The sequence below is a fragment of the Vespa mandarinia genome, chromosome 6 (genome assembly GCF_050613455.1).
Source record: "Vespa mandarinia isolate Hongniang chromosome 6, ASM5061345v1, whole genome shotgun sequence".
Classification (NCBI taxonomy): Eukaryota; Metazoa; Arthropoda; class Insecta; order Hymenoptera; family Vespidae; genus Vespa; species Vespa mandarinia.
The window spans coordinates 3062501-3076531 of record NC_140815.1 but is presented as its reverse complement, the minus strand read 5'-3'; the positions used below and the strand labels follow the sequence as shown (position 1 = coordinate 3076531).

General features: G+C 26.6%; 4 protein-coding genes across 9 annotated transcripts; 2 read left to right on the top strand and 2 right to left on the bottom strand.

The window, feature by feature from the left end:
* Positions 1-35: 35 nt before the first annotated feature.
* Positions 36-1666, bottom strand: Tom20 (translocase of outer membrane 20). Its single transcript, XM_035864470.2, has 4 exons — positions 1453-1666; positions 1034-1125; positions 772-945; positions 36-699 (listed from the first exon to the last, which is right to left on the bottom strand). The coding sequence occupies exons 1-4, from the start codon at positions 1577-1579 to the stop codon at positions 655-657; spliced, it is 438 nt and encodes a 145-aa protein (XP_035720363.1). The 5' UTR covers positions 1580-1666; the 3' UTR covers positions 36-654.
* Positions 1667-1981: 315 nt separating this feature from the next.
* LOC118440782 (WD repeat and HMG-box DNA-binding protein 1-like) lies at positions 1982-6206 on the top strand. Its single transcript, XM_035864323.2, has 13 exons — positions 1982-2217; positions 2301-2415; positions 2531-2682; positions 2774-2882; positions 2964-3206; positions 3282-3497; positions 3562-3876; positions 3960-4176; positions 4281-4505; positions 4574-4794; positions 4858-5100; positions 5190-5550; positions 5763-6206. The coding sequence occupies exons 1-13, from the start codon at positions 2141-2143 to the stop codon at positions 6101-6103; spliced, it is 2835 nt and encodes a 944-aa protein (XP_035720216.2). The 5' UTR covers positions 1982-2140; the 3' UTR covers positions 6104-6206.
* Positions 6207-6396: 190 nt separating this feature from the next.
* On the top strand, positions 6397-10520 carry LOC146872933 (organic cation transporter protein-like). 2 transcript variants are annotated; one of them, XM_085657632.1, is made up of 10 exons: positions 6434-6554; positions 7961-8038; positions 8154-8437; positions 8542-8645; positions 8766-8920; positions 9016-9184; positions 9294-9616; positions 9713-10017; positions 10139-10275; positions 10368-10520. In XM_085657632.1, the coding sequence occupies exons 3-10, from the start codon at positions 8186-8188 to the stop codon at positions 10393-10395; spliced, it is 1473 nt and encodes a 490-aa protein (XP_085513758.1). In that variant the 5' UTR covers positions 6434-6554; positions 7961-8038; positions 8154-8185; the 3' UTR covers positions 10396-10520. The 2 variants fall into 2 exon arrangements, with proteins under 2 accessions (XP_085513757.1, XP_085513758.1); XM_085657631.1 differs by lacking the exon at positions 7961-8038 and having other exon boundaries at positions 6397-6554.
* Positions 10521-10752: 232 nt separating this feature from the next.
* On the bottom strand, positions 10753-14024 carry LOC118440781 (epoxide hydrolase 4). 5 transcript variants are annotated; one of them, XM_085657633.1, is made up of 7 exons: positions 13701-14024; positions 13019-13214; positions 12224-12348; positions 11879-12154; positions 11636-11778; positions 11292-11546; positions 10753-11206 (listed from the first exon to the last, which is right to left on the bottom strand). In XM_085657633.1, the coding sequence occupies exons 1-7, from the start codon at positions 13733-13735 to the stop codon at positions 11028-11030; spliced, it is 1209 nt and encodes a 402-aa protein (XP_085513759.1). In that variant the 5' UTR covers positions 13736-14024; the 3' UTR covers positions 10753-11027. The 5 variants fall into 5 exon arrangements, with proteins under 5 accessions (XP_085513759.1, XP_035720212.1, XP_035720214.1 ...); XM_035864319.2 differs by having other exon boundaries at positions 10756-11206; positions 11636-11793; XM_035864321.2 differs by having other exon boundaries at positions 10758-11206; positions 11636-11793; positions 13610-14024.
* Positions 14025-14031: the final 7 nt, after the last annotated feature.

The following is a 14031-nucleotide window of genomic DNA, read 5'->3' as shown; positions in this document are numbered from 1 at the left end:
TCGTTTTATGTGCTAGTGCCTATTATAGAAAATAATATTATATATAACTGTTTTAACATTCTGTTTGTTATAAAGATTCTTTTAATACAGAGATCATAAAGTGTTCATAAAGTACAGAATATCTTTATATAGATGCAAGCAAATGTTGAAAGAAACATCAATAATAAAAATAATACAATTGATTATTAAATCCTTTATAGTGTATTTTCTTATTGCACATAGATAAGCCAGATAATTAGAATTATCTAACTTAATGCAATTTATTCACAATTACTGAAAATCTTCAGTTAAATATATTTAATCAAATTATAGGTCATATAGTCCCCTAGTACTTTTAATTTTACGAAACACAAATAAGTTTATTCTTAGTCTACATAATTTATAAAGGAAAATGAAATATTTAATGACTAGAACTATTAGTCAATTAAAAATGTATGAAATAAAAGTATTTATACATGTAAATATAAACTTGTATTTATAATTGCAACTTATCATAATATAAAATGAATGTTTTTTACTACCTTATAAATTATATAAGATTATTGTAATTACCAAAAAGTCAAGTTATGGTAGCGACTACAGTATGCAAAATGAGTGTATACATTTTACTAATGCCAAATTTTATTTAAAAATCCAATGTTTATCTATAATATTCTATTCAACATCTTCTTCTGACATTGCAGTTTGAGTAACTAGCTTCTGTAAAAGATATTGAAGAAACTTATTTACTTTTAATCAATAAGTATAAAAAATACCTTAAAACATATTTACATGGCCAACAGATGGTATTCTTTGCAACAAAAGATTAAAAATTTGAGGTGGCAGTGTTTTTTCAAGAACTTGCAATAAGTGACTAGGTTGGCCACAAACTGCAACTGCATTGGCTAAATGTTCTATTCCACTTTCTACATTACCATACATAAGCATTTCTTCTCCAAGTTGTACCTATTAATAATTAATATTTTGCTTTTATAATGTAGATATATTTTACATAGAAATATTTGAGTAATAATGTACTAATGTTTATATTAACCTCTTGCAAGAAGAATTTCTGTACTGTCTCATGATCTTTAAGATCTGGTATCTTAGAACTTGCTTTCTGTGCTTGTTTCTTAGCACGTCTTCCTAAAATAACAATAATTAATAGATCTGATAAAATAATAATAAATTGCATTTATTTTTTTATACATAAAACATAACATATCAAATGTTTTATTTAAGTATAGTTAAAATAATTTACGATGAGTTACCATGTAAATATCTATATGAAAACTTTAAATTGAATATAAAAAAGAAATTAACAAAATGAATTATTTTTTCTTTTTATATAACTCTATAGTTCAAAATTTTCAAAATTATTTCACAATTCTACATGAACACGTGAACAATTTATATAATATAAAAAGGGTAATTATTAAGACCATGTGAATGATATCAAATTGCTGGACTTACGTTCACGTAGTTTCTTTTTAAAATCTGGATCACTACGGCGTTTTTTATCAAAATAAAAACAATAGCCAACAAAAATACCGGCAATGCCAACGGCAATACCCACTGCAGCTTTTGAAATCATGGTCATTCTGATAAATAACTTTAAATAATATAATGGTGAAACTTATAAACGCCTCATTGCATCTTCGACCATCACGAAAAAGGCTATCTTCCCTCTAGTGTGTATCAGTGTGAACAAATTGATAATTAAGGCACGTTCTTTTGTGCGCTCACTAAAGCTGGTCATTCAAATATGCATTTTACGGATTGGTTAAACGTTCAACATTTTTTAACCAATCTGAACGAATTTTGAAATTATGTCTAGTTCATATATAAAGAAATATATATTTTTAATAATAAATTCCTTAGAATAATATTAGCATATATACATATATATATATATACATATATATTTATATATCTATATATGAAAACATTTCTCTGTATATTAATATTTTATATATTTAATTTATATAAGTGTTCAATGTAAAGAGTATCATGCGATCGTGTAATAATGCGCTCTACGTTTGAAATTGAGAACTACTTTCCGCGTCAAAATATTTATACGAGTAATAAAAGATCGATGAAGGATATTTTTATGAATTTATTTATTGCGTTTGTTATGTATAGAATAAAATAATAAGAAAATATGCCATTAATAAAGAAGCCTATGCGTTATGCTCATCCTGAAGGACATACAGACGTTTGTTATTATACTGGAGAAGAGTAAGCAAATAATTGTAAAAGTATTGTTAACCATTTTTTTTTTTATTGTTAGAAAATTTTTACAATTTGTATTTACGTTTAAGGGGAGGTCTTATTACTTGTGGTTCAGATGGAGATGTTAGATCTTGGTTAAATTTAATGGATGATGATCCAGCGGCAAGTTGTATCGCGGAACAAGCAATAACAGTGATATCAAAGGTAATGAAATTTTATAATTTTTCTATTTTTTATAATAATTTCATAATAATAGCGTTTGATATTTAAAATTAATACTTTTGAAATGGTGTATCAATGAAATTATAATATATTTTAGGAAGGGAAGATATATGTAGGTAATGATAATAATACCGTTCAAATACTTAATCATCCAGATCTTGAAAAAGAGGGAATAGTAACTAGATTTGCTGCACCGGTATGCGCATTAACTAGTACAGTAAATAGTAATTATATTGTATCAGGTGGATGGTATGTTAAAATTATTTCTTTTCTATAGTATTATAAACTTCGTCTTTTATGATTATTATATTATTGTATAACATACTCTTACATTTTTTAGTGATATGAGAATACAAATTACTAATATTAGTACATCGGATAGTATAGAACTCGAAGGACATGAAGCTCCTATATTAGGTTTATCTTTGGATCCAAAAGAAGAATTTGTTGTATGTCAAATATGATATATGATTTTGATTTTGAATTTATGAAATTTTCATATATTTATAACATGAAATTAAATATTCCAGGCTTCTTCTAGTGCTGATGGTTCTATTAGAGTTTGGAGCATTAAGGAAAAACGTGCTGTTAACATTTGGAATAATGTTGTACCAAAATGTAATTCTTTTTTTACTGCAAAGACATACTGTACACCTAGTTTTCATTGTAAAGATGGAAGTTGCCTTGCATATCCACATAATAAAGATATAATTATCGTAGAAAGATTAACTTGGAAAGAATCACATAGATTGAAATGTCCTACTTTGAAATCTGTAAGTTCTTATAATCTAATTTAATTATACTTATAAAATCACTATATTTTTAAAATATTTTATTTTTATATATAGGAATTTAGTATCTGCAAATTTTCTGATTGTGGTACAAAATTAGCTGCTAGTACAGTATATGGAGAAATCGTTGTATGGAGCACAGAAAATATGGCATTGATAGGAAATATTGAACATCCACAGAATACTAAAATCACTGCGTTGGTGTGGAAACATAATAAATCAGATGAAATTGCTTTCTGTGATATTTCAGGCCAATTAGGCTGCATTGATGTGGTATGTAAATAGATATATTTTAAATATAGAATATATTATTATATTTGTTATTATATCATTTTAGATAGTTGATAAACAATCAGAAGATTTGCTAAGTGATGAACTTTCAACACATAATGAAATTCGTGAAACTACAGAATTTCCATTAAATGATATCAATTATGATAATGATGATGATGATGATGATGATGATGGAGAAAATGTAATAAGTTTAAATAAAATAAAAGCATCTGTAGAACGTGAAGATGATGAAAAATCTGATACATTAGAGAAAATGCAAGATGCCGTGGATAATATAAAATCTTTTATGCCAGAAATACGCATACAACCACCTTTTCAACCTGGATCTTCACCTATTCATTTATTATCACGATTTATGGTAAAATTATTTTTTTCTTATTAAAAATATATTAATAAAACAAATATGTTTTAATTTGTATATTTTTATTTGAATCACTATAGATGTGGAATGACATAGGAATAGTAAAGTGTTTTAATTCGGAAGATGGAGAAGAATCTAGTATAGAAGTAGAATTTCACGATGTTACAATTCATCGCAGCATGCATATAAATAATTATTTAAGACATACAATTGCCTCATTATCATCTTATGCTCTTGTGTTGAATTGTCCTTCACTTGAAGATATAGCAAGCAAACTTGTTGTAGTAGTATTACAAGGTTAGCAAATTAATAATATATCGTACAAAAAATTCATACAATTTTCGAACTATTTTAATCATCAAATTAGCTATTTAATGTAACAGAAACACTTTAAACTTAAGGCTGGGGTTCTGGTAATAAGGAATGGTCGATAGAACTTCCAGAAGGAGAAGATGGACAATGTGTTACTGCAGGAGACAATTTTGTAGCAGTTGCTACTTCTAGAAGATATTTGAGAATTTTTATGATAGGTGGAACACAACGTGAAGTTATAGCTTTGCCAGGTCCTGTAGTTGCAATGAATGCATTTACCAATCATCTTGTAGTTGCTTATCACGATGGACTAGGTAAAATATGGAAAACTAAGTAATTTTTCAAAATATAAAATATTTTATATGTTTATTATTATTAATAGGAACGACTGGAGATCAACACATGAGTTTACTTTGCATACAAATTTTTGGAACACGTTTGAAAAATCAAAAATTAACTATCCCTCTTTCCCCATCATCAGATCTTATATGGTTAGGACTGTCTGATCTTGGATCTCCAGTTATAATGGATTCAGAAGATATTATAAAAATATATGATAAGAGATCTTCTTTATGGAAAGTTGTATGTGATATGGATAGACAGGTAAAAGATAATGAAATAATATTTTTTATAATTTCTTTATTAAATACTATATAATTTGAATAGGGCAAAGGTAAAGCTGACCATTATTTTATAATTGGAGTAAGCGAGGAACGCAGATCTGTTCGTTGTGTATTATGTAAAGGAAGTTATTATCCAGCAACCACTCCACGACCGATTATTATTGAAATACCTTTAAAAATTCCTCTTTGTGAACCTGAATCCGAAAAAACAGAAAAAGAAACAAAATTGTGGCAATTAGGAAGTCAACCGTTAGATGAAAATGAAGCAGTATTATTTCTTATTGCAGTATGTAGAATTAAGTTTCATTTTTTGTTTTTCTTTCTTCTTTCATTATAAAATTAGTAACAAATAATAAATACCTCGAATTCAAATAGTTGGCTTGTCGAAGTAATGTAGAATATCGAGCAGTTGAATTATGTGAACAAATAGCATCACAAAAAGTATTAGATTTGGCGATAAAATATGCAGCACGTATTAATCGTACTGCATTGATGAAAAAATTAGAGTCCATTGCTGACATTAAAGAACAACAAGATGAACAAAAAGAAAGTAACGCTGAAAATGATATGAACAATCACGATGATGTAATAGTGGAGGATGCAGAGGAAATACTTTTAACTCCTGTAATAACAAAGAAACCAGATATAGAAATAAAGCCATTATCTATGAACGACACTTTATCTACGAGAAGGAGTAATCCATTTTTAAAGAATGCGCGTTCACAATCGACAGCAGGTAAAAAGAATGACATAAATGTAATCAATTTAATTTTTATGTTATATACAAGTTATCCGTCCATAGATATCCAAGAAAATATTTCTCGATTGGTTGAAGTTACAAGAAAGTTTATTAAAAAAAAAATTGCACTTTGCAAATAACTCAGAATTGTCTAAATTTTTTTTTAACTCTGTATAGATAAATTGTTCTTTCTAATGTTTATATTACAGGATTAATTGGTCTCAATACTGCACAAGAAAAGCCTCAAAGATCTGTAACAGAAAAAAATCTATCTTCTAAATCAAAACCGAAAAATGAAGTAAAAAAAGAAACATTTGTTGGATGGTATGCAAAACAAAAGAAACATTTACAAGAAGAATTTCCTAGTTATAAACCTGCTGAATTAACTAAGATAGCTTTATCAAGATACAAAGAAATATCTACAACGCAAGATAGAGAAGAACAATCCGAAGGAAAAAAACGAAAATTATCGAGTCCTGAAACGGAACAGAATAGTCAAAATAAACGATCGTATATTGAAAAATTAAGTACTTTCGTGTGCGAAAAATAAATCGTTATAAAAATATAAAATAATTATTTTTAATAATATTATAAAATGTTAACATATTTTACATACTGCCACATTAAATATTTTTATATACTTTTAAGAACTTTATAATAATAGATTAAAAAAAATTTGATCAGTAAAGAAACGCAAATTTTTATTGATCTTGGTATTGTATTCTTATATATTATATATATATTTTTTTTATATTCAATGTGAAAATTCGAAGGATGAAAATTCATGTCAATGTGACTGAAGAAAAAACCTCTTTTTGTTACTCCGACCGATCTAATTTAATCTGTCGATAAAACAGATCTACGGGTACTTTGGATCTGTTTTTAGTCTGTTGTAAACCTTTGAACAAGCGATACGTTGAATTTGAACAGTAAGAAATATTAATTTTAAAGAAGAGAAGACGAAATAAAAGGAAGGATAATGTTGGAAAAAGCATTTAAAGGTAAACATAATGAGAATAAATTTAGAAGATCATTAGATAGACTTATTTCGAGATTGTTTCTAAATATAAATTCAAATTAGATACATAAAACTCACGTTTTATTGCATCACCAAGATGTTTGCATTCAGAAAACGGAGCATCGATTCTTAATTGTTGATTATTCATTTATTATTTGTGAAATATTCCTTAATTTTACGATATATGGTTTTAATAAATTAATGTACCTTTCGATATGTTGTATCGTTCTTACGGTATGTCTATGTTTACGTAATGTAACAGAAAACAAAAAAAAAAGAAATAAATAAATAAATAGATAAATAAAAATAAAAATAAAAAATAACAGAAAAATCGGATAATTTTAGTGGATCCATTTTCAACGAAATCATTTCCGTTTGATAATCTATTTTATTAATAATCTATTTCATTAATAATCTATTTGATCATAAAATAAGTTAAGAACTTACATTTCAAAAATTTTGAATTATCATTTGTATTAATACATTTCTTTTACTGGATGATTTCAAGAATTGAAAAAATATTACTCTTTATACTATTTATATTAATCTTATCATTTAGATACCTCTTTATCTCATAATAACTGTTATATATATTTAATAATATATATCTAAATATATTATTAAGTTTATTAGAGATAGTATATAATACTATCTCTAGATAATAATAAAAAATTAATATAAATTTACTTTTTCTTTCGCGTCTAAAACTAAAAACTCATATACTTATACTTTGAGAAGGCAACCATTTTTTTATCAGTAATATTTCGTTATTAAACATTTTATAAATGTTTTTAACTAAAATATTTATATAGAACGTTTCTGGCAGATATAATAATTTTATTTTCAATAATCCTTTAAAATAAATTTCAATATTCTTTTATTTTTTAAGGTATTAATATTTCGAAAGTAAATTGTCATGCAAGCGCGAAAATACATTTGTAATCGCGTTATGCATTTTGAATAATCTTTTACCATATATTTCAACATTCTTCTCTCTCTTTTTTTCTTTCTTTCCCTTCTTCTCTCTCTTTCTCTCTCTCTCTCTCTCACTCACTCTCTCTCTCTCTTTCTTTTAAGGTGTTAAAATTTTAATCGAATAATAAAATATTAGTAAAATATTCATTTTGATAGCAAATAATGGTAAAACATTAATAACAAAATAATTTCAAAAGTAAATTGTTACATATGCGCAAAAATACATATGTAATCGCGTTATCTATGTCTAATAATTTTTTAACGCAAATTTTAATATTCTTATCTTTTTTAAAATGTAAAAATGTAAGTAAACGATAAAACCTTAATTAAATATTATATATTATATGTCAAGAAAACTTGTTACATATGCATTTCCTATATCATACGGTAGGATCATATTTCTTTTCATTGCAGTTTAGATGCAGAGAATTTTATGAAGACCTTGTAGTAAAATAGAAATATCGTTTGTTATCGAAGTAATAACTCGGCATGGTAAATTACTTGAATGGTTCTAACAATTTAGAAACAATTTTTCTTATATTCCATTAAGCACGTATCTCATAATAATATCATTTTCACACTACGAAAATATGTTTATCTTTTATAGATCACGTTCCATTGGATCTTATTCAAGATGCAATGGGTGTTATGGGTCCTTGGCATATTGTTATTGCTATAGCACTTTCTCTTGTCAAATTCCCAGTTGCTTGGCATCAACTCTCGATAGTATTTTTAGCACCTCCGACAAATTTTTCCTGTATCTCACCAGTATCTTCAACTAATGAATCTATGATTATGAAATGTTATGTTGATATTGGTAATGGGACCATGGAAAAATGTACTGGCTTTAAATACGATAAAAGAATATTTCGAGAAAGTATTATAACGGAAGTGCGTATAACTATATCGAAATTTGATAATATAAATAGCATATTATTGTTATAATGTTTGCGATTGTGAAAAGAATATATTTTTTTTTGTCATTTCTGTTTCAGTGGGATTTAGTTTGCGATAAAGAACAATTAACAAATATTGTACAATCGTGCACAATGTTTGGTGTTCTTGTGGGTAATTTTTTATTCAGTTCGATGGCCGATAGGTATAAAAATTATATATCATTAATAATAAATTTTATATATTTTCAATATAAACACGATTATATATTTTAAATATAAACGGGAATGGAAAATTAATGTAAAATTAAGTTAAATATTTTCAGGATCGGACGTAAAAAACCTTTGATGATAGCGATAGCTTTGCAATCGATAACAGGCGTTATAAGCGCATATGCCGTATGGTACGAATTATTTCTTCTATTTAAATTTATTTCTGCAATAGCTACGGGTGGAACGATGTTAGTTAGTTTCGTTTTACGTAAGTTTGTTATTTCTATTCGTAATATAAATTATATGTTATATAGAATTAATTTTAATTGTACATTACACGTTTTTCTTCTGTATTTTTTGTAGTAATGGAAATTGTAGGGATAGAATGGCGATCGCCGATGTCCGTTTTATTTCATGTACCGTTTATAATTGGTCATATAACAACTCCTCTTGTTTCTTATTTAACACATACATGGCAAAAGTTTCAAATGGCTATTTCCATACCGGCGATTTTTTTATTGTCCTATTATTGGTAAAATAAAATAATATTAAATATGCAATATATATATATATATATATATATATATATATATATATATAATTTACGATAAATTATTAATATAATTTTCTGACAAATTTAGGATAATTCCAGAATCACCTAGATGGTTACTTGCTATCGGTAGATCAGCAGAGGCCGAGATTATTTTAATGAAAGCTGCCAGACGGAATAAGATTCCATTAGAAAATGTAAATAGGGCGCTCGAATCGCACGAAAGTCAAAGATTGATTCGGAAAACAAATAATACGAATTACAATGTCACACATTTGTTTAGAACGCCTAATATGAGATTAAAAAGTATTTGTATATTTATTAATTGGTTCTTTTGTGGTACTTGCTTCTTTGGATTGGCACAATACATGGGTCATATTGATGGAAATATATTTATAAATGTTGCTGTGTCAAGTATAAACTTTAATAATAATATTTTTCAAATTTACAATATTTTTATTTTTTATATAATATAATATTTAATAATACATGTATCATATCACTTTACAGGTGCTCTTGAATTACCAGGGACTATTATAGTTCTCTCATTGATATCAAGAGTTTCTCGTTTAAAAATATTGATGGGAGGCAATTTTTTGTCTGGCTTGAGTTTACTTTTAACTATAATAATAAATCATTCTACTGCGCAACTTTGTTTAGCAAGTATTGGAATTGCTGGGACAGCTATCAGTTTTCCAACCATATACTTATATAGTAGTGAAATATTTCCTACTGTTGTAAGAAACAACGGAATTGGTGTAGGTAGCGTTTGCGCAAGATTGGGAAGTATAATTGCACCATATATTGTTACTGTGGTAATGTATATTTCAATATCTTATATTACATACGTACACATATGCGTGTGCATGCACTACTTATATAATACGATCGTATAACATATTCTTTTTTAATTATATATGTTTTTAATAATTGTAGAATAAAATTCAACCTTGGTTGCCCCCTGTTATATTTGGAACAGGACAATTAATCGGAGCTGGTCTCTGTTTGTTTTTACCAGAAACAATGAATTGTGAATTACCTGAGACCATTGAGGATGGTGAAAATTTTGGAAAGTATGAACGATGATATAGTAAAGAGATTTAATGTTTATATACGTATATATACCTTTTTTATTTTATTGTAATATATTTTGATATTTTTGTAGGAAAATATCTACACAAAGTACGTCTTGAAAATATTGCAATACTTGAAAACTCGATTATATAATAAAATATGAATATATTCATAACAAATATTTTAAAAAATAGAATAGTTTTGTTAGAAAAATATTTATACAAAAATATTTATATTCATGTATATTAAAAATATATTTGTTAATATTTCTTACTCTATAAAATGGTATATAATTTTACTACCAACATTTCAAACAATGTAGCATTCTACATTTAAAGATTTTATTTTTAAGCATTTAAAAATAATCATGTTTTTTATTTAGCACCTGAGTTCTATTATCTTATTAGAAAAATGTATATTTATATTAAATTGTTATGTATGATGTTTTTTATAGATTACATCATTATGTATAATTTACAATATTTTTTTTATAAATGACATGATATTTGATGCTACCTAAGACAGATCTTTACATAATTGTATATACAAATCATAAGTAAACAAAAATTAATAATATTTTTACAAGATTTTCTAATAGTCATTTCATAAGATTTGATTTATGAAATGAGTGTATACATTCCATATAAAAATAAATATGATTAAGTCAGCCTTTTGTTAACTATGATATATGAATATTGAAACATATAACATCGCTAATGTAATTTTTATGTATAGGTACAACATTACTTATTTAATTTGTAGAATTACCTAAGTAAAGTATTTTATTGGGTAATACGTTGACTACTCCATTTGTTTTTTTGTGTACAGCACCAACAATTTGATTTCCATATTTAACAGTACTACTTAATGAATCTAGCCAAGACGACATTATACTTTTAGATGAACTTTTTTCTAAATTATTTAAAGTACCTGGAATTTGTAGTAATTCATATGATAAAAAAATATAGAAACAAAAAATTAATATATTATATTAACATCATTAAGTACAACCCACCTATCAAGAATTTAATAATTGCCTCGTTTACAGCATCTGGATTTTCTTGATGTGGGAAATGATGTGCTCCAGTAATTACTTTTACATTAAATTTTTCCACATATTCTGAACTTTGAACTATACTTTCAATCGTTACAGATGGGTCTTCATTACCAACTATCAGTAATGTTCTTGTAAAAAGTTGCTCGTTTACATCCATATTTAATCTTGTAAAAGGAAGATTGCGGTAATAATTTATTGCTCCAGTCCAGTCTTCTGTAAAAAGATATATTGATTTTCATTATCGAACTATTATAAAGATACATTTACATATCATATTTATAATAATACAAAAATATATTAACCTTTTCTGCTAAAACTATATTTATATGCTTCTACATAATTTTTTTTATTGTTTGTATTATTTACTTCAAGATGTTTGAATGTATCATTAATAATTGATAGATCTTCTTTCAATGCATCTATTTCTGGTAAAATTGGTAATCTGCTAAAATGCACCCATCTGTTGTAATGTATAAACTCATATAATTATATGACAAATTATATATTATAATCAATGAATGTTAACATAATTAATGTATACTTACTTTTCATCGAACACAGCATTTTTAGATATTTTATTCCAATATAAATTAGGATGTGGACTTGAAATAGCTATAAATTTACATATTATATCTCCATGTAAGGCAATCATGTACCATCCCAGAAGACCACCTAAATCATGACCTATTATACTGCATGTTCTTACATCAAAAGTTGAAATAAATTGTTTTAATTCATCTATTATAATTTCAATTTTATAGTAACGTTTCTTAGATGGTTTATCGCTATCACCAAAACCTTTCAAATCAATAGCCACAACCCTATAAATTATAACAATAACATTAATGACATTAACAAGGCGATTGATAATTGTATTAAATATCACATACCTATAATATTTTGCTAAAGCTGGTATTTGTTCTCTCCAAGATAACCAGCAATCAGGAAAACCATGCAACAATAAGAGAAGAGGTTTTCCTACATCTCCTGCTTCTACATAATGGAATTTTACACCCTAAATAAGAGAACACATTTATAAGCTTGATTATTTCAAGTTTACTTCTATAACATTTTTTTTAATAAATATATCAATGTTTTTTAGTCAATGACTTTAAATTACGCGCCTTTCAAGAAGATATAAGAGTCATAGGATCGATACTCTCGATCAATCTAACCTTAGAAAGAAAAACAAACGAGAAAATAAAAAAGAAAAAGAAAGAAAAAAAAACAACGATAGCTCACAATTTTCTTCTTAAAAGGTAATAAACACTACGCACTTGTTATCCTTCATTAATGAGATAAGACATAATAAATTATTCTATTATTATTAAGTTTCTTCTACCCCTGTAGATCGATCAATTCAAATAATCAAATCAAAGTTCAAGACGAAGAAGTATATCGTGATTGATACGAAGTGAGCGGCACGTGCGTGGATGAAAAAAAAATTCTTGGAGTTTCGATTATCGAATGATCATGCGAGAGAAGAAGAAAAGAAAAGAAAAGAATATGTATTTCCGAAAGAGTTAAAGGCTGATCGTTCTTTCTTATCTTGAAGGTCAAGTAAGGCAAAATACATAACAACGAATTGATCTCTCTATTTGTTTTCTTTCATTATTTGTGTTATATTTATTCATTTTTCATCTCATACTTGCCATGTTAATCGATTAACAATAATACATTGTTACCTTGATCTTCACGTAAGAATGAGTACCAAGATTGTTATCGACGAGGCATGGCGGTGGTTTGTCCCTTTGTTCCAGTACGAAAAACTTTTTTGGATTCCAGGCCCATTTCAAGAGTCTTTTTACTATCATATAGAGACCATATACGAAGGATAAAAAGTGTAATTTGATTATTTCCCACGTTGATATGTGTACGATTCTATCGGTGATCATGATGGCCATGAAGAAAAAAGAACAAAAAAAGAAAAAAAGAAGAATCCTTTACGAATTTTCTTCCTTCGAGGTTACAATTTTTTTTTCCTTTACACTTATTTTTTAATATCTTTTCAGTTAATTATCGTTTCTATTTCGCGATTAAAGTGTTATTATGATATATGTATCACATACATGTATATATATATACATATATATATACCATCAATATATGATATAGATATAAAATACGTATTATATATCATACGATATAGGTCAAATATATTAAGTTTGTTTTTCACTTCGAAACTAAAATAAATTTTGACTCAATGGGGAAAGTAAATCAATGTTGGATCAATATGTATAAAATAAAAATAGATAAAAAAACTAATTCATATATACACTATAAAATGTTAACGACGTTACGTTCTTTTCCAAATGTCTTCTTTAGAAGTTATGATCCTTCGGATAAAGTCGAATGAATATCACTGACCGAAGTTTATGATCGTGAAAGAGCGCGAAGGCCATCGTCAACACCGAGCTATATTCTTATCAATTTTGATTCCAACTATTTGCATCATGGCAAATTTATCAACGAAAACATTTCTTCTGTAGTTATCATATTCTTCTTCTTTTTCTTCTTCTTTTTCTTTTTTTTTCTTCTGTCACAAAGATTTCCTGTTTTTTTTTCCTTTTTAAACACTTAGAAAATTTGATCCAATTTAATGTACTGCATTTATAGGATGATTCTAAACACCAAAAGATTCATCCAAAATATGATCATCTTTCAACGATCTTCAACGACTTACTGTTTCGACCATCAA

Excerpts from the sequence above, each read along its gene's own strand:
- LOC146872933 (XM_085657631.1), top strand. The coding sequence starts at position 6,533 with ATGTTGGAAAAAGCATTTAAAG. Across the intron at positions 6,555-8,153 it reads GTTGGAAAAAGCATTTAAAG|ATCACGTTCCATTGGATCTT; the intron begins GTAAACATAATG and ends TATCTTTTATAG. Across the intron at positions 9,185-9,293 it reads TTTTTATTGTCCTATTATTG|GATAATTCCAGAATCACCTA; the intron begins GTAAAATAAAAT and ends TGACAAATTTAG.
- LOC118440781 (XM_035864319.2), bottom strand. The coding sequence starts at position 13,735 with ATGGCCTTCGCGCTCTTTCACGATCATAAACTTCG. Across the intron at positions 13,215-13,700 it reads TTTCACGATCATAAACTTCG|AATCGTACACATATCAACGT; the intron begins GTCAGTGATATT and ends GATCACCGATAG. Across the intron at positions 11,207-11,291 it reads AATTATTAAATTCTTGATAG|GTACTTTAAATAATTTAGAA; the intron begins GTGGGTTGTACT and ends TACAAATTCCAG.
- Tom20 (XM_035864470.2), bottom strand. The coding sequence starts at position 1,579 with ATGACCATGATTTCAAAAGCTGCAGTGGGTATTGCCGTTGGCATTGCC. Across the intron at positions 1,126-1,452 it reads TAAAAAGAAACTACGTGAAC|GAAGACGTGCTAAGAAACAA; the intron begins GTAAGTCCAGCA and ends TTGTTATTTTAG. Across the intron at positions 946-1,033 it reads AGAAATTCTTCTTGCAAGAG|GTACAACTTGGAGAAGAAAT; the intron begins GTTAATATAAAC and ends AATTATTAATAG.
- LOC118440782 (XM_035864323.2), top strand. The coding sequence starts at position 2,141 with ATGCCATTAATAAAGAAGCCTATGCGTTATGCTCATCCTGAAGGACAT. Across the intron at positions 3,877-3,959 it reads ATTTATTATCACGATTTATG|ATGTGGAATGACATAGGAAT; the intron begins GTAAAATTATTT and ends GAATCACTATAG. Across the intron at positions 4,177-4,280 it reads TGTTGTAGTAGTATTACAAG|GCTGGGGTTCTGGTAATAAG; the intron begins GTTAGCAAATTA and ends TTTAAACTTAAG.